The sequence below is a fragment of the Schistocerca serialis genome, chromosome 10 (assembly GCF_023864345.2).
Source record: "Schistocerca serialis cubense isolate TAMUIC-IGC-003099 chromosome 10, iqSchSeri2.2, whole genome shotgun sequence".
In the NCBI taxonomy this organism is placed as follows: Eukaryota; Metazoa; Arthropoda; class Insecta; order Orthoptera; family Acrididae; genus Schistocerca; species Schistocerca serialis.
Genome location: NC_064647.1, coordinates 194,206,084 through 194,226,360, shown reverse-complemented (window position 1 = coordinate 194,226,360; position 20,277 = coordinate 194,206,084). Strand labels below are relative to the sequence as shown.

Genomic DNA, 20,277 nt, shown 5'->3' with positions numbered 1-20,277 from the left:
CCTGCCTGTTCTCCAGACCTAAACCCCATCGAGCACGTCTGGTATGCTCTCGGTCGACGTATCGCTGCACGTCTTCAAACCCCTACGACATTCCAGGAGCTCCGACAGGCTCTGGTGCAAGAATGGGAGGCTGTACCCCAGCAGCTGCTCGACCACCTGATCCAGAGTATGCCAGCCCGTTGTGCAGCCTGTGTACGTGTGCATGGTGATCATATCCCATACTGATGTCGTGGTACATGCGCAGGAAACAGTGGCGTTTTGTAGCACATGTGTTTCGGGACGGTTTTCTCAACTCATCACCAATACCGTGGACTTACAGATCTGTGTCGTGTGTGTTCCCTATGTGGCTATGCTGCTAGCAGCAGTTTTGTGTAGTGCCACGTTGTGTGGCACCACATTCTGCTATTATCCTTAATTTATGAGCATGAGTGTAGTACATCTGCTGTCACACCCTTGATTTACAACTCTCATTCTGTTATTTCGAATTATTTACACTCGGATGATTCACTTAGGCCCACAGTCGTTACAGCGCGGAAGTGCTGTAAGAAATTTGTATGAAAAGGCTGTGCGCAGAATCGCGGTTTGAGGGGTGAGGGGGGTACCAGCGGCCATTCGCATAGCCATTCCAGCATCTGTCTGTCTGTAACTAGGTTGCGGTATATTAAGCAAGGTTTGAACGACGAACCGGAGCTGGCATCCAGCCAAATTGTGCGAATCGATTAATTGCTTTCCCGAAATATTTTAACTTGGCTGAAATTGATGCTCAGCTAATGCCACCATCTGTATGTGCACCGCGCGGATTTTACGTGCGAAAACAGTCACCCTCGTTCGGATTTTACGTGGAAGAACAGTCACCTTTAGACTCCTGACTGGACGAGACTCATTGTTCAAACTTGGTCCATCGGTGCATAGGACCTTGGCCTGAGATAAGTTTTAACGGTTGGAAAATATCTTGCTTCCTTTGAATTATATCTGCAAAAAATACTTTTTTCTGGGAGGCATTTGAAGCGCGCCGCTTCTATACTTTAAACTTGTACAAACTTTGCACGAAGTTAGATAAGTGGATAAAGTCCAACGAAACTTTTCATCTACGAGGGCAATCCCAAAAGTAAGGCCTCCTGTAGTCTTATAAGCACATGTCATACCAGCTCGCCGCCATGCTGTTCAGAAGGTTATGAACATCTTCTTTCACCTCGTCGTCGAAGCTGAATCCCTGGGACCACAATTAACGCTGACAGGTACTGTGAGACTCTGAAACAACTCAAACGGGCAATTCAGAACCGGAGAAGAGGAATGTTGAGCAAGGGCGTACACATTCTCCATGACAACGCTCGCCCACACATCGCTCGGCAAACCGTTGCTCCCCTGCTCCCCTCAGCACCGACGACGAAGTGACAGAAGAGGTTCATAAATTTCTGAACAGCATGGCGGCGAGCTGGTATGACATGGACATACAAAAACTGCCACAGCGTCTACAAAAGTTCATCGACAGAAATGGTTATTATGTCGAAAAATAGCTAAATCTTCAAGTTGTAAACTAATGTAAACCATTGTAGAAATAAACAGGTCTATGTACTTATAAAAAATAGGAGACCTTACTTTTGGGATTACCCTCGTAGTTATCTTTATCCCTTGTTGAGGCACGATGGCTCAAAATCGAGCTAAATGTTGCGCGTAAAATTCGTTCTTAGTCAATTGAATGCGTGGAAACGGTTTAAAGAGAATAAAATGAATAAAAAATGCATTCTTACGATAAAATGGAAAACTCGCTTCGAAAAATATAACTCTGTTCCGTTTGTACGTGCAATAATACGTGAGTTTTTTAACGGGCGGCAGTGCTCCGTTTAAAACTAGTGGGAATTGTTTCAAATGCAAGATGGTAGACAAAAAGATCTGCTTAATGGTCGTCCTGTTGGTTTTGTAAAAACTTGATCCGTTGTCACGATACAGAGGTCTAAAGTTGCACATAAAATGCCAGTATGTCCTGAGACGTGTAAATGATACAGATGATATTAAATAACGAATTCTTACGGTAATTATAATAAGCGTTTGCAAAAATCTTCCATCGTTCGGATTTTACGAGCGAAAAATCACATATCTGCCCATGAAACTACGTTTCGTAGAATTGCTTTGCATTTGAGGCGCTACATTTGGATGAAATTTAAAAATGGCTCTGAGCACTATGCGACTTAACTTCTGAGGTCATCAGTCGCCTAGAACTTAGAACTAATTAAACCTAACTAACCTAAGGACATCACACACATCCATGCCCGAGGCAGGATTCGAACCTGCGACCGTAGCGGTCGCTCGGCTCCAAACTGTAGCGCCCAGAACCGCACGGCCACTTCGGCCGGCGAAATTTAAAAACTGGTTATTACAGCTCATTATCGTTTCATTATTTACACGTTAAGATTTTACTCACTATTTCAGTTTTATTCACCATCATCGAATAACCTTTGGACGTGCAAAACGATGCATGTATCAAACCAGAATTATGCCCAGCCGTGTAAAAAATGATTGATTGAGAATTCAAAGCTTTATTGAACTAATCCGAAAATTCCTATGATAAACAGATAAAAGTGACCCTGTTTCAAACATACAGAAAATAGTTTACTTCCTTTTCTTTAAAAAGCGCTATGCAGTATTGTAGAAATTTATTTTTATGCTTTTCAGCAATTTGTTTTTTATTGCGCGAATCATTCAACGTTCATGTTGTGCATGATTCATTTCACAGCCACAGACGCAACATTTTATTTACAATATCGTTCAGGAGATTTTCAAATATTTCAAAGCGATACGTTCGGTCAGCTGATAGGTAACTTAGATTTAACCACAGATCGATAGGTTTCCCAATAAGTTTTGCATATTTTGTTCCATCACTTAATTGCCCAACGTGTTAAATCCTCAACTAGTTAACCCTTTCAGGTCTTGTGGCTTGAATTGTGTGCATTCGCTTTTAACGTGTCTTAGCTGCAACAGAAATATTTTTCCCCAGTAGAAACCTCATGTATACATTTATGAATGTTCAGTCATTTCCTCAGGTCCAAGTGTTGTCAATTGTTGGGCATCACTATAAAAATACCAAGTCAACGTAGCTGCTTGTGACCACCAGAATACACGAAAGTGGTTGGTTGGTTATAGCCCACTTGATAACTGAATATTTTTGTTGTTATTTTGCGTGATAGTTAGTGAATAATCAGTTTATTTATTACAACAGCGAACATTTCAAAATTAGTTGTTCCGGTGCATAAAAAGAAGCCAACTGTAAAACGTTTAATTTTGCAGACGGGTTCATATTTGTGTGCAAATCTTGCTCATAAAATCAATAAAAATTCACCTAAGAGAATTACAGCGTATAGAAAAAAATTTATTTGTACAGAAAAAATTCAGATCTCTAAGAGTTCTTTTTGTGTCTTAGAATGCTGGCCGTCAAGTCATTGGATGCGTATACTGCGCAGTAACGTCCAGTTTCATGCTGCTGTTAAATTAGGTAAAAACCTTTGTCAGGCTACACGCCATTTTACAAGTAACCATTTGTAACAGTCTCATGCTACTGTTAAATAAGGTGAAAACCTTTTCCCGTCTACAGGCCATTTTACAAGTAAGCTTTTGTAACAGCAGATGTACACACAAAGAGATTCGCACAATTTCCTAAGTTCAAATGGTTCAAATGGCTCTGAGAACTATGGGACTTAACATCTGAGGTCATCAGTGCCCTAGAACTTAGAACTACTTAAACCTAACTAAAGAAAGGCCATCACACATACCCATGCCCGAGGCAGGATTCGAACCTGCGACCGCAGCGTTCTCGCGGTTCCAGACTGAAGCGCCAAGAACCACTCGATCACAACGGCCGGCCCAATTTCCTAAGTGTCGAAGCTCCTACACCAACTGAACCTGACGGTGTCCTTGTTTTGTGCAACATTTTTGTACACAGTGTAAGTTTATCTACGTAATATTGTCGTATCGTAAGTTTAGGTACGTAATATAAACTATTTGCATACCATTATTATCATAAACTTTGTACAGTATTTAATATCTAATTTGGCATCGTATTTATTTTTCCTGTTATGTTGTGCGCTGTAACTATGGTTATCTTTTGTATGCTTGCCTATACCGTCTCATGTGTATATGAATAAACTATAGCTATGAAACAGTAATGAAAAAAATAAAAAGTTAAACAAAATTTTAAGAAATTTATAAAATGTTACATGCGATTGCAGGCTTTCTCGGCGTATTTCAGCTATGAAATCTTCGCGGGTTATAAGCCGAGTATCGTCGTCTTCCAGTCGCAACGTTTCAATGGATTGCGTATCCAACATCTTCAGGCGAAGATGTTGGATACGCAATCCATTGAAACTTTGCGACTGGAAGACGACGACACTCGGTTGATAACCCGTGAAGATTTCATAATTTTAAAATGTATAACAAAAATAAAAAATGTGAAAAAATAAAAATAACAGAAAAAAAACCTCCCTGGGGCATGTGACCTCAACGTGATGGTGGGATTTGGGCGGTCTGAGGACACAGCAGGCTATACTGGACACGTTCAACCATATCAGGCAGATAACCGTAGTGGAACCAGGCTAACGATGTCCAACTCAAGCAACAGGTCAGGAAGACAACAAACAAACCTATACTGCATCAGACATCGACCGAGTGAACAAAAATCTACATCGGTTGTCAAGCTGTGAAAATTACGGTAGAGTAAAAGTTGGGAACTGGAATGAAAAATTCTCCTGTCGTAGCACAAAAAGGCGAATATGTCCCGGGGCAGAGTTAGGGATGTAAAAGAAGGGAGCTAGCTTTTCGACTTATCTGGCAGATCCGAAGACATTTAAATCAAAACATTTTAACATATTCGCGCCTTTTTCGAGTTGATTCTACTCCCAAGCGCAGTGAGCTTTCTTAGCTGGAAGGTGTTGGCACACCTGCATCTTGCAATTTATGGGCTAAAGTCCCTGATCCTGTGCTCAAAACCCAGAAAATTCGCCAGTCATATTAAACAGTATACAATATCACATGCCTGAAGGCCATGCTTGTTTTTCTGGGGAGGTAAAATTTCTGGGAATGGATTTGTTCCTGGGGCGAGGCTAAAACAGTGTTTTGATTCTGGGCGGGGGGCGGTTGATTTTCCCCAAACGGACCATCTCTCCCCCAAACCCACGTCCTGTTAGATGTAAAGTCAGGGGTGTAAGAACAAATAGACACAAATTTATGTGCTTCTAGGGAGTGGGATATATCTGTGGGGTGCATCTGTAATAGAAAGTATCCCATAGTGGGAATGCATACATACTAAACTTTAATGACATACTGTGTCATATTGCACAACATGACAAATGCCACGTTGGATGACACGAAGGCAAGAACCACGTCATGCGACATAACATCAAGTATCATGTTACTTTACTTGACTTGGTGCGTTATATTACCTGACATGGGTACTAATACTGACAAGTAAAAATGCATGAATACATCACGATATGTCGAGCTTTGAAGCTGCCAGATAAGTCGAAAATCTAGTTCTGTTCTTTTGCATCCCTGAATCTGCCCACGACATATTCGCCATTTTTCTGCTATTATAGGAGCCTTCTTTAACACTGAATATGTCAACAACAACTGCTGTTTATACGGTTCTCTCATATTACAACATTTATCACTTTTAATTACATTTCAAACTTCAAAGGTAACGTTCATAATAACTTTAGGGGTCGTTAGAATCATAACATAGTGATAGTTACCATTCTTTCTCTTTGCATTTATTATATATCTGATATTTAAAAAAAATTATTATTCCAAAATTTATTCACCGTTGCCATTTGCCCACAATTTTCTGAACTTCATCTTTTGACCATCTGATGCAAAATAATGTTACCCCTAATCCTGTTGTACATTTTTAAAACTGTTAACAGTGATGCTGTCAATAAAACATAACAGTCACAATTTCAGTAATTTCCTTATTCCAACATAAAAATATTGGCACTAGTACAACCAAAGTCAGATAAAAAAAACTGATGTAAAAATGCATTTATATCAAATTTACCTAACAATAAGGAAATCTCTAACACCACATACAACTTTCGAAAGATATGCATGGCTAGAAAATATTTGTATTTAAAACTGAAAAATTGTAAGACAGTTGTTCGACAGTGCCACCTTTTAAGCTCACGTCAGGTGTGAATACGAAGTAGTAGTTTTCTAGATGGCTTGTACACCTTTTAATTTATTTTATTATGACGTTTGTGAATTTGGCGCGGTTTGTAAAAGTATAATGGAAACAGACAAGTGGTTTTTGTTTTGGGACAAGTAAATCAGAATGTTTGTCAACAACATATTTACAAAGAGATATTGAAAAAATCCAAACCCAGATCCTTTTACAGAAAATGGTAACATTCCTGGTCAAGACGACTGCGAGTGAATTTTAGGTACTGGTAAGTAAATTCCGCTTATTTTTCTTTGTTCGACTCTTTTATATAACTCTTCAAGTTTCTTGCCATAGGCAGGATAAACCTAAAATCACAGTCATATTCTGTGAAGAGGCACTATTTTGGTGTTTGCAAGTAACGTTAAAATTACATTTACCATTATTTGTTTAGGATTAAAAGAAAACTTAATACACTTGTTGTAGCTGGGATTCACAGTCTTAAATATGTTTTTGAAGGACATAATATTTACGTCAGGGACTGTTATCAGTTTTTGTTACACTATTGCAATTTTGGTCTTAGACCATTATCAACTGCTGCTAATTGACTGTTATAAGTTTTTATTACACTATTGCAATTTTGGCATTAGGCCATTATGAACTGCTGCTGAGTGAAGTTTTTATTACACTACTGAAATTTCGGCCTTAGGCCATTATCAACTGCTGCTAAGGCCGAAATTGCAATAGTGTAATAAAAACTTATAACAGTCGGTGGCGTAAAGATGATGTCCTTCATAAAACTTATGCGATGGGAGCAGTATAAGGCCTGTTAGAAGCTCCATCGCTACTCTCATGAGACAAGGTAGAGCTTCCAGTCCCCTCCAACTGGAAGCCCATTTCCTAGAGCTGGACGGGCGTACGGAGGAGCTGGGAGATGTCTGAATACCTTTTTCTCTGAGTTGTCAGTCTCCTGACTGGTCTGATGTGGCCCACCACACATCATTCTTCTCCTTTGCCAACCTCTCCCTCTCCGAGTAGCACTTGCACTGTATGTCCTCAATTATTTGTTGGAATTATTCTGTCTTCCCCCACAGTTTTTGCCCTTTAAAACGCCCTCTAGTAGCACTGAAGCTATTTCATGTTGTTACAACATATATTCTATCATCCAATCCCTTCTATTCGGGAGGACGACAGTTCATACCTGCGTCTCGCCATCCTGATTTAGGTTTTCTGAGATTTCCCTAAATAGCTTCAGGTTCCATGTCCTTTGAAGTGGGGCGATTTCCTTCCCCATTCTTCCCCAATCCGAAAATGAGGCACCGTCCCTAATAACACAGTATGGGACATTAAACAGCGATCTTCCCCTCCTCCTCCTCCTCCTCTGATCCCTTCTTCTTTTCAATGTGTTTATGTCGCTTCTCATCTCGTCAGCGAACCTTAACACTGATTTCATTTCACTCTGAAGTTTAACCCCGCTCTGAAGCTTCCTTTTACTTCGTTCATTACTACTTCGATGTACAGATTGAACAGTACGAGGGGCGTTTCAAAAGTCCGTGTAAAGTCCGAGAGATGGCACCACCGGCGCGTATCGAGATCATGTTTGGTTAGTAGCATCTTTGGAAAGAACGCACACAAAATTTCAGCCATATTGGTCTATTTCTTTGTGTTTGGCATTCGTGTGAATCAAGAAAGTCGAGTGGCTGTCAAAAAATGGACGAAGAAGAATTTCGTGTGGTGATTAAACATTACTTTATGAAGGACAAAACGTCTCAGAAGACTAAAGAGAAGCTTGATAAACATTACGGTGACTCTGCACCTTCAATTAGAACAGTTTATAAGTGGTTTCAAAATATTCGGAGTGGCCATAGGGGCACAAGTGATGCTGAACGTTCTGGACGACTCCAGAAATCATTGATAAAATCCATGATACGGTGATGGATGACAGAAGAGTTAAGGTGTGTGAGATTGCTAGTGCTCTGGGCATCTCGAATAAACGGGTACATAATATTTTACATAAACATTTGGAGATGAGAAAGCTATCCGCAATTTCTCACGCTTGACCAAAAACGGAATCGGGTGAAGTGTTGCAAGGATGGTTTGCAGCTGTTCATGAAGAATCCGCAGTACTTTAAGCGTCGTTTCGTCACTGTGGATGAAACATGGATTGTATTGTATTGTATGTTAACCGGGGACCTAGAAACTATGTAGAGGCTGCGTCCCCGCCGCAGCCGCAGTGGTCCACAACCCCACGACGACTACCGCAGTCCACTTCACCCGTCCACCGCCCCATATCGAACCCAGGGTTATTTTGCGGTTCGGTCCCTAGTGGACCCCCCCCAGGGAACGTCTCACACCAGACGAGTGTAACCCCTATGCTTGAGTGGTAGAGTAATGGCGGTGTACGCGTACGTGGAGAACTTGTTTGCGCAGCAATCGCCAACATAGTGTAACTGAGGCGGAATAAGGGGAACCAGCCCGCATTCACCGAGGCAGATGGAAAACCGCCTAAAAACCATCCACAGACTGGCCGGTTCACCGGACCTCGACACAAGTCAGCCAGGCGGATTCGTGCCGGGGACCAGGCGCTCCTTCCTGCCCTGAAAACCATGCGTTGGACCGCACGGCCAACTGGGTGGGCCTCAACATGGATACATTACTGTACTCCTGAGACCAAACAACAAACTAAACAATGGGTTACCAATGGAGAAGCTGCAGCAAAAAAGGTGAAAACCATCCCTTTGGCCCGAAAGGTTATGGCGACTGTCTTTTGGGATTCGAAAGTGATAATCCTCATCGAGTATATGGAAAAGGATAAAACTATTACAGGTGCATATTATTCATCGTTATTGGACCGTCTGAAAACAGAGCTGCAAGAAAAACGCCGACTATTGGACTGCAAAAAGAAGTCCTCTTCCATCACAACAATGCACCAGCACACACTTCAGCAATTGTGGTCGCAAAATTAAGGGAAATAGGATTCCATCTCGTTTCACATCCCCCCTATTCTCCAGACTTGTCTCCCTCCGACTAATATTTGTTCCCCAATTTGAAGGAATGGCTGGCGGGACAAAGATTTTATTTAAACGAGGAGGTGATTGCAGCAACTATTAGCTATATTGCAGACTTGGACAATTCCTATTATTCGAAGGGATCAACAAATTAGAACAGCACTGGTCGAAGTATATAAGTCTAAAAGGAGGCTATGTCGAAAAATAAAAAAAAGGCTTACCCCAAAGACGTAAGTAGTTTTTATTTTTGCACGGACTTTTCAAACGCTCTTCATAGGGGTAAAAGACTGTACATGTACATCTACGTTCTACATCTACATTTATACTCCGCAAGCCACCCAACCGTGTGTGGTGGAGGGCACTTTATGTGCCACTGTCATTACCTCCCTTTTCTGTTCCAATCGCGTATGGTTCGCAGGAAGAGCGACTGCCGGAAAGCCTCCGTGCGTGCTCGAATCCTTCTGATTTTACATTTGTGATCTCCTCGGGAGGTATAAGTAGGGGGAAGCAATATATTCGATGCCTCATCCAGAAACGCACCCTCTCGAAACCTGGACAGCAAGCTACACCGCGATGCAGAGCGCCTCTCTTGCAGAGTCTGCCACTTGAGTTTGTTAAACATCTCCGTAACGCTATCACGGTTACCAAATAACCCTGTGACGAAGCGCGCCGCTCTTCTTTGGATCTTCTCTATCTCCTCCGTCAACCCTATCTGGTACGGATCCCACACTGATGAGCAATACTCAAGAATAGGTCGAACGAGTGTTTTGTAAGCCACCTCCTTTGTTGATGGACTACATTTTCTAAGGACTCTCCCAATGAATCTCGACCTGGTACCCGCCTTACCAACAATTAATTTTATATGATCATTCCACTTCAAATCGTTCCGTACGCATACTCCCATATATTTTACAGAAGTAACTGCTACCAGTGTTTGTTCCGCTATCATATAATCATACAATAAAGGATCCTTCTTTCTATGTATTCGTAATACATTACATTAGTCTATGTTAAGGGTCAGTTGCCACTCCCTGTACCAAGTGCCTATCCGCTGCAGAGCTTCCTGCATTTCACTGCAATTTTCTAATGCTGCAACTTCTCTGTATACTACAGCATCATCCGCGAAAAGCCGCATGGAGCTTCCGACACTATCTGCTAGATCATTTATATATATTGTGAAAAGCAATGGTCCCATAACACTCCCCTGTGGCACGCCAGAGCTAACTTAACGTCTGTAGATGTCTCTCCATTGAGAACAACATGCTGTGTTCTGTTTGCTAAAAATTCTTCAATCCAGCCACACAACTGGTCTGATATTCCGTAGGCTCTTACTTTGTTTATCAGGCGACAGTGGGGAACTGCATCGAACGCCTTCCGGAAGTCAAGCAAAATAGCATCTACCTGGGCGCCTGTATCTAATATTTTCTGGGTCTCATGAACAAATAAAGCGAGTTGGGTCTCACACGATCGCTGTTTCCGGAATCCATGTTGATTCCTACAGAGTAGATTCTGGGTTTCCAGAAACGACATGATACGCGAGCAAAAAACATGTTCTAAAATTCTACAACAGATCGACGTCAGAGATATAGGTCTATAGTTTTGCGCATCTCCTCGACGACCCTTCTTGAAGGCTGGGACTACCTGTGCTCTTTTCCAATCATTTGGAACCTTCCGTTCCTCTAGAGACTTGCGGTACACGGCTGTTAGAAGGGGGGCAAGTTCTTTCGCGTACTCTGTGTAGAATCGAATTAGTATCCCGTTAGGTCCAGTGAACTTTCCTCTGTTGAGCGATTCCAGTTGATTTTCTATTCCTTGGACACTTATTTCGATGTGAGCCATTTTTTAGTTTGTGCGAGGATTTAGAGAAGGAACGCAGTGCGGTCTTCCTCCGTGAAACAGCTTTGGAAAAAGGTGTTTAGTATTGCTTACTTACAACATTTTTTAAACTAGGGACTTCACTCTTGGTATTCCTTTTCTTATTGTTACCTCTTAATTTTCAAACTTATTGTATACTGACCATTTTCTCTAAGTTTTCACCTACTGTCCCAAGATTTCCAAACATTCTGCACCATTTGACAGTGTTGTTTTCAAGGTCGACTCATTTTACGAAGCCTTGCTGCCACTACCAAACATAGCGACAGGGCTCGGGTACCTACCACACTGAGGACTGGTTGCCGGAGACCCTCACAGGCTGGCACTGGTGGCCAGCACGCTGGTCCCCCCGGCCCCACTCCACGTTGTAAGCCAGTAGCGCCCCATTGGGGGCTGCCGGTCCGCGCCACTGGAGACGCACCTCCTCCCACGAGGCCGACACCACGTGGGCCTCCTCGATGGCATCCGCTTCCCTACGTGCTGCTGTCCTGTAAACACGTAACGAGCACTCTGCACCACCGATCAGAAAACAACTGGGGAATGGGAAGCCTGGGCTCGGCATCTCGATGACGCTGAGAACTCCTCAAGCTGCATCAGCTGACATGGGAACGTATTGGGAATGGGAAGCTAGGGTTGGGCAACTCAGCGACATCGGGAATTCCTCAATCTGTGTCAATGGACATGGAACAACCAGGGGTGAGAAGCTGAGGTGTGGCATCTCTATGACATAGAGAACACCTCATGGCGTGTCAGTTGACATGAAAGAATTAACCTCATGGCGTGTCAGTTGACATGAAAGAATTAGTGAAAGGCAACACACCAAGAATTCCTCATACCATGTCAGCTGACACATAACGACTTGGGAAAAGGAAGCCTAGGTGTGGCATCTATTGGGTATGCACGAATTAAGGACGAATTTGGATTTTGCGCCATTTTGTCATGTGACAGTTGACAGCTGTGGTATTTTCATGTTTTTTCAAATGGCTCTAAGCACTATGGGACTTAACATCTGAGGTCATCAGCCCCCTAGACTTAGAACTACTTAAACCAAACTAACTTAAGGACATAACACACATCCGTGACCGAGGCAGGACTCGAACCTGTGACTGTAGCAGAACTGAAGCGCCTAGAACCGCTCGGCCACAGCGGCCGGCTCATGTTTGTTATCTGCGATCCTTCCCATTAGTAGCCTGTTATCTTTTTTGTGGTGAACATTGTTGTTTGATGTTTATTTTCGCCTAGAAAACAGTGAAAGACCCACGTCAACAGTTCGTGAACTGCGTGTGACACTCGGGCATAATGCAGCTCCAACCGTATCATCAGTTCAGAAGTTGATCCGGAAGTTTGAGAGCACGGTTTCTGTTTCAAACGTTAAGAAAATAAGACGACCGCGTTGTGTTCCAACACAAGAAAGCATTGCTGTCGTGCGTGAAAATGTGACCGTAACGCACAGAAAATCGGTTCGCCGACGAGCTCAGCTGAATATATCACCAACTTCACTGCATGAAATACTTTCAAAATATCTGAAAATGCACGCGTACAAGATTCGACTTACACAGGAGTTGTAGCCTGCAGATCATGGAAACAGACATCTATTTGCTCAATGGGTACGTCAGATAAGCAGAAGTGCAGAATTTGGGGTTACGAAAATCAGCGAGTGACTGTGGAAGGTGAGATGCATCGACAAAGCACCACTGTGTGGTGTGAGTTCTGGGCAGGAGCAGTGGTCGACCAGCACTTCTTTGACAATGATGATGGAGCTGCCGTCACTGTGAGAGCGACTGTTACCGTTCTGACTGGTTTTTCCCTCTTATTGATGAAAATGACGATTTTGGTTTCAGCGAGATAGTGCGACATGTCACACACTCCGCGAAAGAATTAGTCTGCTCAGTGAAACTTTTCCTCAAAATATTGTCTCTTTCTGTAGTAACCAGGAATTGACTGCCAGATCATGAGATCTTACCCCTTGTGACTTTTTTCGGAGGGGATTCGTAAAATCAAAAGTGTACTTGATCAAACCACAACACCGATTGTAGGATGAAATTAAAGTGATTATTAGTGCCATCCCACCAGATATTTGTGAAAGAGTCGTCAAGAAATTCAATGAACGCGCATTGCTCATTGCCGAGTGGTCCTGCGTGGTTAAATGGAGTATATAATTTTTCATACATAGTGCGAGAAGTTACGTAATGTGATGGCTAAAAAAAATTTAATTTTCAATCAATTTTGTATGTTCTATATCACTTTAACACTCGTCCCTATTTCCTGGACACACTCTAGATGTCAGAGAGAATTACTCTTGCTGTATCAGCTCACGCAGAACAACTATGAAAGGGAAAGCCTATGTGCGACATTTCAGTAGCGTTAGGAATTCCTCACACTATGTCAGCGAACGTGGAACAACTGGGGAATGGGAATCATAGGTGTGGAATCTTGATGACACCACGTATTTATCATGTGGTAGATTCCCAGTGCAGTGTGTAACACGCATTGACCAATGTCACTCATGTTACTGGACCATCTCGTGGCAATGAGCTCTTGACTGGTTATTGTGCACTGGATGTTGTTTTTATACTACACTGAATTCATTGCGGACATCAAATTTCTAAGATCGATTTTTCTCGGTTTTATCAATTGTGATCCTATATGTTTTTCTCAAAGTAACAGAGAATCATAATTTTAGACACCACGTCTAAAAAACTTGGAGCGCCACCATACCACATAGCAAAACATTTGGCTTCTATTTCAAGCCTTATGCTACCCTCATAATCGAAATTCAGAAAATACTGTACGGGACTCTAGAATCGCGCATTTAACGAACTTATGTATTAGTGACTTTTGATATGGTCTCTGTGTCCACCAGAGAGCCACTGATCGATTCAGGGAACTCGCAGGAGCTAAGCTGGAAAAGAACATCTGACATCTTTTAGAACATGCGCTTACCTTGACTTATTCTTTCATCCAACAACCAACGTTTAGAGTAAACTGACAGTGTTGTTATGGGCAGCCCATTGTCTCCTACAGTAGCTAACCTTTCTATGGAAGACTTCGAGGACAAAGTAGTTCAATCAGCGGTTTCGAAACCTAAATGTGCTTCGAGACAACACCTTTGTCGAATGCCTTCATGGGGCAGCAACGCTTCCTTCATTTTTAGAACATTTGAACTCCCTCCATCCTAGCAACGTTTCGAAATGGAAATGGTGAATGGTGCCGCTTTCCCGTTTCTGGATCCAGTGGTTTGTAATAAAGAAGATGGCACCTTGCGTGACAGTGTGTTTTGTAAAGCAACACAAGCCAGCTAGCAGCCATCATGCACCCAAATGCAGCGGTGTATTACGGACTCTCACTCTTAGGGCTAAAGTTACATGAGATCCAGAGAGCTTGTCAGAAGATCTTAGCCATCTTTGTCCAAAACAGGTGTGTCAGACATCAAGAATAACCGGAATAAATGGACAACTCCACTGGGATGGTTTTCTTGCGTTTTCTGTGTGTCGCATCAGGTCGGTAGTCTCTTCAAGAAACAGTGAATAAAATGTCTCTTCCACCCTAAAGCTTCAACGCAAATCGTTCTGGGTCTTCTACAAGACGACCTCAGCCTAAAGATGCCAGGAATATACAAGAACTTGTGGGAGTGTGGTATAACAGACGAGTGGCGTTCAATAAATAATGAAACATTATTTTTCTCGACCCATTTTCGGCTGAAAAAAATGTGAAGACTACACGGAAAGAAGGGGTTAAGTCCAAATCTCACGAAAATGAGTTAGTAGTATCTTTATGAACTTCATCAGATATACTTTCAGTTGGGTGAACTTAAATGAACGTGATGGGTACAGTCACGCATTCGTAGCCAGATTGAAATACGGAACACGGAGAAAACGGGTCAAGTCCGTCCAATACTCGGACGGAAAGAGTGAAGTCCATCAGGTGCGGATTTCTGAGCTGTATTGATTTTTTGGTCTGCTTTTATGGAAGTCTCATTGTTGACATTGTTAAATCCAATGTCACTGGTGATCTTTCTTATGTATTGTCGAAGCTAACATGGAGCAGATTCGACATTAGCTTCTTTGCTTTGTGCTACGGTGAAACTTAATTTCGTGCCGTGATTTGTGATAAGACAGAACAGCCTTGACAATCGCTTCAGCGCTTTGTGGTGTAGTAGATGGAATTGAATTTCATGTAAAATCCAACTGAGGTCGGTGTTTCAACTGGTGATGGAATATCCAGAGTCAAGCTGCAGTGGTAAGTGTAGAGAAAGATAGAGCTATTGTAGACAACCTGAAGTATCTAAAAAGCTAAGAACAATGTCACATGAAATAGAAGAGCATTGTAACTGCAAGAAGAAATGTACTAATTAACTGATGGAGAGAAGTCTACATTAATATCTAATTTCTATTAGCTGAAGGACTGAAGTGTGCAAAGTTGTCACCTAACAGGACTGATTTCTGTTGACCATGTACAACGCCAAAGGCCGCGCAGAGATGAGACAGTAGCTACTTTGCGTGATTATACATTTAATTATAAGGTCAGAATAATGAGAGATAATACTGTGACAGAATTGTCTGTTGGTCAAAAGGCCTTTATATCACTGCATGGTATTTCAAAGAAAAGATTAGAAACTATTAGGAATTCCTTAAAAAATGAAGGCTTGGCGCCAGTTGATAAACGAGGGAAACACAGAAACCAAATTCATAAACTTTCAACAGGAACAGAGCAAAACTCCTGCGCTCACATCAAGTCATTTAAAGGACGGTCCAGCAATTACAACATAAATGAAACACAGAAACTGTATTTGCCTGAAGAACTCACAATCAAGAAGATGCTCAAGATGTTTCAAGAGACCTACTTATTCCGTATCATATGAAACTGTTGGATATTAATACAAAATTTAATATCTCATTCGGTTTTCCTCGAATTGATACATGCAGTACTTGTGATAACTGTTCTGTTACTTTCAAAGCTGTAGAGGCACAACTCACACATGCAACAGATGGAAAGGAAAGATCCGACGTTCAAAGTAATATTAAGAGAGAGGAGGCTGAATATGAATTGCACCGCGGAAAAGCTGATGCATTCTACTAGCATAAAAGACAATCTCGGCAGAGAAGCAGAAAGTTTACAATCACAGATTCGATATGTATGTATTTCCAACGGAATCTTCCAAGTCCGAACATCAGCACCAATATTGTCTAATGTAAGCGGCCGCTTTCTCTATATTTTTTAACATACTCGTACATCGACTTTCAGACAGTAATGCAGTGTTTCATGTTTATCCTGAAACTATAGGGAAGGAAGGCTCAAATGAAGTAGTTTCTTTCCTACATCATTATGTTACTTAGTTTCTGGATCCTGAGGTTAAAGATTTGGAAATCTTCTGTGACTCATGCTGTGGTCAAAACAAAAACTACACTCTTTTCAGTTTCATCCATTAGCTTCTCCATTACGCAAAGAAATTTGAATCAATTCGTGTAGCATTACCAGTAAGAGGACATCATACCTGGAAAGTGATAAAGACATGGGCCTCATCAGACGTAAAACAAAAGCTGAGCTCCCAAAGGACTGGACAGAGATAATTAAAGATGCGCCTCCGAAACCCACTCCTTTTCAGGTTGCTGTAGTTGATGGCCTAATGATACGTGACTGGACTGTTTCTTGCAACCAAGATACTGACCGAAATGTCCATTCCCATCGCGAATTATTAAGGAGATGAAGACAGCACGTCACCATCCAAGGCTTATCATAGATCGTGACACAACGGATCTTGGATCACATCAATTATTACTGCTCCTGCTGGACGAATGGAAATGGAACCAGAACTTGCAGAAGGAGAGTTTTTATCCCCTTCACACTGTTACGAAGGTAGGCTGGTAAAGACTTTAGCCACAGTAATTAAACGAAACTAGATCATAGCAGTGTGTGAAATAGCAGGTTCTGCTTTATTACAACAAACCTATTGAGATACCATGCTAATACGAGGTCGCATGTCCAATCTTTCAGGACTGCTACCTATCACCAAGGAAAAGTATCGTGATCTGCAAGAAATGAAGGTGTTCTGTGACACAGGGACCCAAGAGTACTAAACAAATATTCCTTTCCGGCAGTGAATTTACAAAAAACGTTTTATGTTATTTGTTTGTAATAAGTAAAAAGTGAGAAATGAAGACTGTGGGTTATAAAAACTGTGATTTATGCTGATAACTGAAATTACGTCCTATTAACTATATTTTTAATGTATGTGTTGTAACCATTTATTGAATAATTGTTGGTAGTTGTATACCAGGTGATTTAAAGATACAAAAGTTCAGACATAGGGTCATTAATCATTATAATTTACATGAGTTCAGTGAAAATAAAAACAGAATATTGGTAAACATTTTTGTTTCTAAAACCTGATTAGCCATGAACATCCTGTACAATAATGACTAGACTCATAGATGAGTCAAGGGAGATTGTCAAGCGAGTTACAGGGAAGTTTTATAGTGAAGTATCATCCCAATATGACATTACACTCTGACTTTTACAGTCTAATTAGTGCATTATACAAAGACATTAAAAATAGACATTCAGATAAAAAGAAATACAGGGTCCAATTTTTAATATTTTTTTCACTTTTAGGGACTCCTATAGAAAAGGTTGTTGAATGTACTGTATAAATTACAAAAGTATGCTTCAATAACCAATGAAACTGTAACGTTTTAAACTTTACAATAGCTCTCCTGAAAAATCTATAAAATGGACTCCTTCTCTCCGTGTGGTCTTCATGTGGATTTTATTGTGGGACATAGTGGGGGAGACCTGGCAGTGAACAAAAGCACGGTGAGTCGTCGTGCGAGGCGTCTGTCGCCATCACAACACGATCGCACAAACCTGTACGATCTCCGGCATGTCTGCAGGCAGCAAACAGCGGGAATGTCGAAACGTGCAACCCAAAATGCAAACGAACTTCTCCTTCTCCATGACAATGCAAGATCTCACACAAGTCTGCACAGCCGAGAGGGAGTCACAAAAATTCATCTGATTGTTCTTCCTCATCAACCCTACACCACAGAACTCGCACCTTTCCAGTTCCATCTGTTTGGTCCAGTGAAGGATGCCTTCACCAGGAAGCAGTATGTAGATGATGAGGAGATTATTGATGCAGTAAGACGTTGGCTCCGACGTATGCGGGCATAAGGCCCTCCCAATAAGGTAGTGTCGACCTTTGCACTGACCGGAGATTATTTTGAAAAATACTATTTTGAAGCCAAAACGGTGGGGAGTAATATGGTGTATTGGAATTCTGAATAAAACCAACTCGGTTTCAGAAAGAAAATGTGTTGCATCACTTACTGAACGGCCATTGTACATTGGCAAGGGGTGTCACATTGTTAAAGCCAGAGGCAATTAACATAATGTCGCACCTGACTACTTCAGCCAGAAAAATCTGCTTTTGCTTAACTCTATCTCGATAAGGGACACGGTATGAACTATAGAGAGACGGAGTTCCTCTTGTCTGTCTCTGTGTACTTCGAATCTATCATTAAACAAGCAGTCGAAGTATGTATAGCTAATGACTTAATTAACAGACTCAGCAGATTTCAGCTCAGAAATGAGTGGGAACCAGCACTGGCAACTCTAACGCATCGTCGACCCCAGAGAAAAAAATTCATCGACATATCACTGAAGAGGAATCGAAGACAGGATATCTAAGCTGGTCACCGACACCTAACCCACTCGCATACTCTGGGGTCTGTAGCTTGCAGTCATGTAAAGTTCACGGCTCCTTTCTCTGGCAGGGGCTACGGATGTCGACGTCCACAGCGGTAACAGTACAAATGCACCTTCTGCTGCCAGCAGTTTTCTAGCGAACCGACGTATGAATCTGCAAGCCTCAAGCCACAGTTGCATCTGGAGATGACGGGCAGCTGCCTCGTAGAAATATTGTGCAGTTTCCACAGTAGAATCCAACACAGTACTCTAGAACCTCTCATGTACTTATTACGTCAGGAGAGTGCCGGACAACGTCTCTGTTAGGGTTAGTAAGCAATGAAAGTGCGGGGCTCAAGTGCAGACCTCTCGGGGAAAGTACACGACGAAGATGCGTAGTAATGCAGTAATGCAGGAATTTCGACACTGTCGGCTTCCCTGGAGCAACGTGTAAATAAGAACTTTAAAGATAGGGACAGCTTAAATAGTATTCTTCTTTATCTTTATATTACTCAATATATAGAAGACAAGGACCCGACTGACTGGCTCACTCACTCATTGACTATCCATCGGCTAGCAAAGGGTAAAAATTTGAAATAGGCAGAGGATGTTGATTTTGTACTATGGGCACTATTCAAGAAATAATTTTTCTAAATTCCATCCCTAAGGGGCTGCAATAGGAGATGAAATGTGTTTTGAAAATATGTCGCTATTATGGCAATTTTGTAGTTAGACCTACAAAAATTGGTATTTGGTTTCTCGTTCAGAAGTGAAGAAAACGTTTCAGTATCTTTAGAAATTTAACCGTTTTCGGGGTGAAATAGTGGGTGAAAGTTTTCTTGAAAATAGATCATTATGAAAGAACTACTTAAGTATTTTTAAAGCTACATCTGTGAACATTGGTATTTGACTTCTCGGTTAGAAGTAAAAGAAGTACGTGTTTCAGTGTTCTTGAAAATTCAATTCCTAAGCGGGTGAAGTACGAGATTAAATGTTTTAGAGAATATTTCATTATGAAAGAATTATTGAGCCTAAATCTATTAAAAATTGAATTTGGCTTCTGAAGTAGAAATAAAAAGATATGTATTTCATTGTTTTTGGAAATTCAGCCCCTATAGGGGTGAAATCCAGAATGAGTTTTTACAGAAGTATTTCATTATGCAATCATTTTTGAAGCTATGTCTATGAAAAGTTGTATTTGGCTTCTCTGTTAGAAGTAAAAAAGTGCACATTTCACTGTTTTTGTAAATTAAACCCCTAAGGGGGAGAAACAAGGTGCGAAATGTTTTACGAAAATATTTCTTTGTGAAACCGTTTATAAAGCTAAATCTATGAGAACTGGTAATTGGCTTTGCGATTAGAAATGAAAAAAATACGTGTTTCACTGGTTTTGGAAATTCAGTCCCTAAGGGGGTGAAATAGGGCCAGACTGACGCACTGACTCATCATCGTCGAGCCCAAAGCGTAAGGATTTGGCGAGAGTGTGGGCATCGCTTAACAAAGGACTGTTCGAAATTCAACTCCGAAGGGGGAAATAGGCGATTAAAGGCTTTTTGAAAATATGTCGCAATG

The 20,277-nt window shown here is 41.5% G+C and overlaps 1 protein-coding gene across 1 annotated transcript in view; it reads right to left on the bottom strand.

Annotated features, from left to right (window-relative positions):
* LOC126424675 (insulin receptor-related protein-like) overlaps positions 1–20,277 on the bottom strand; it is a gene marked incomplete at its 5' end in the record, with an annotated part of 166,117 nt that overhangs the window by 39,827 nt on the left and 106,013 nt on the right. The window contains one exon of the mRNA XM_050087404.1: positions 11,307–11,510. Within this exon, the coding sequence (XP_049943361.1) occupies positions 11,307–11,510 (204 nt within the window). The remainder of the gene's footprint in view (positions 1–11,306; positions 11,511–20,277) is intronic.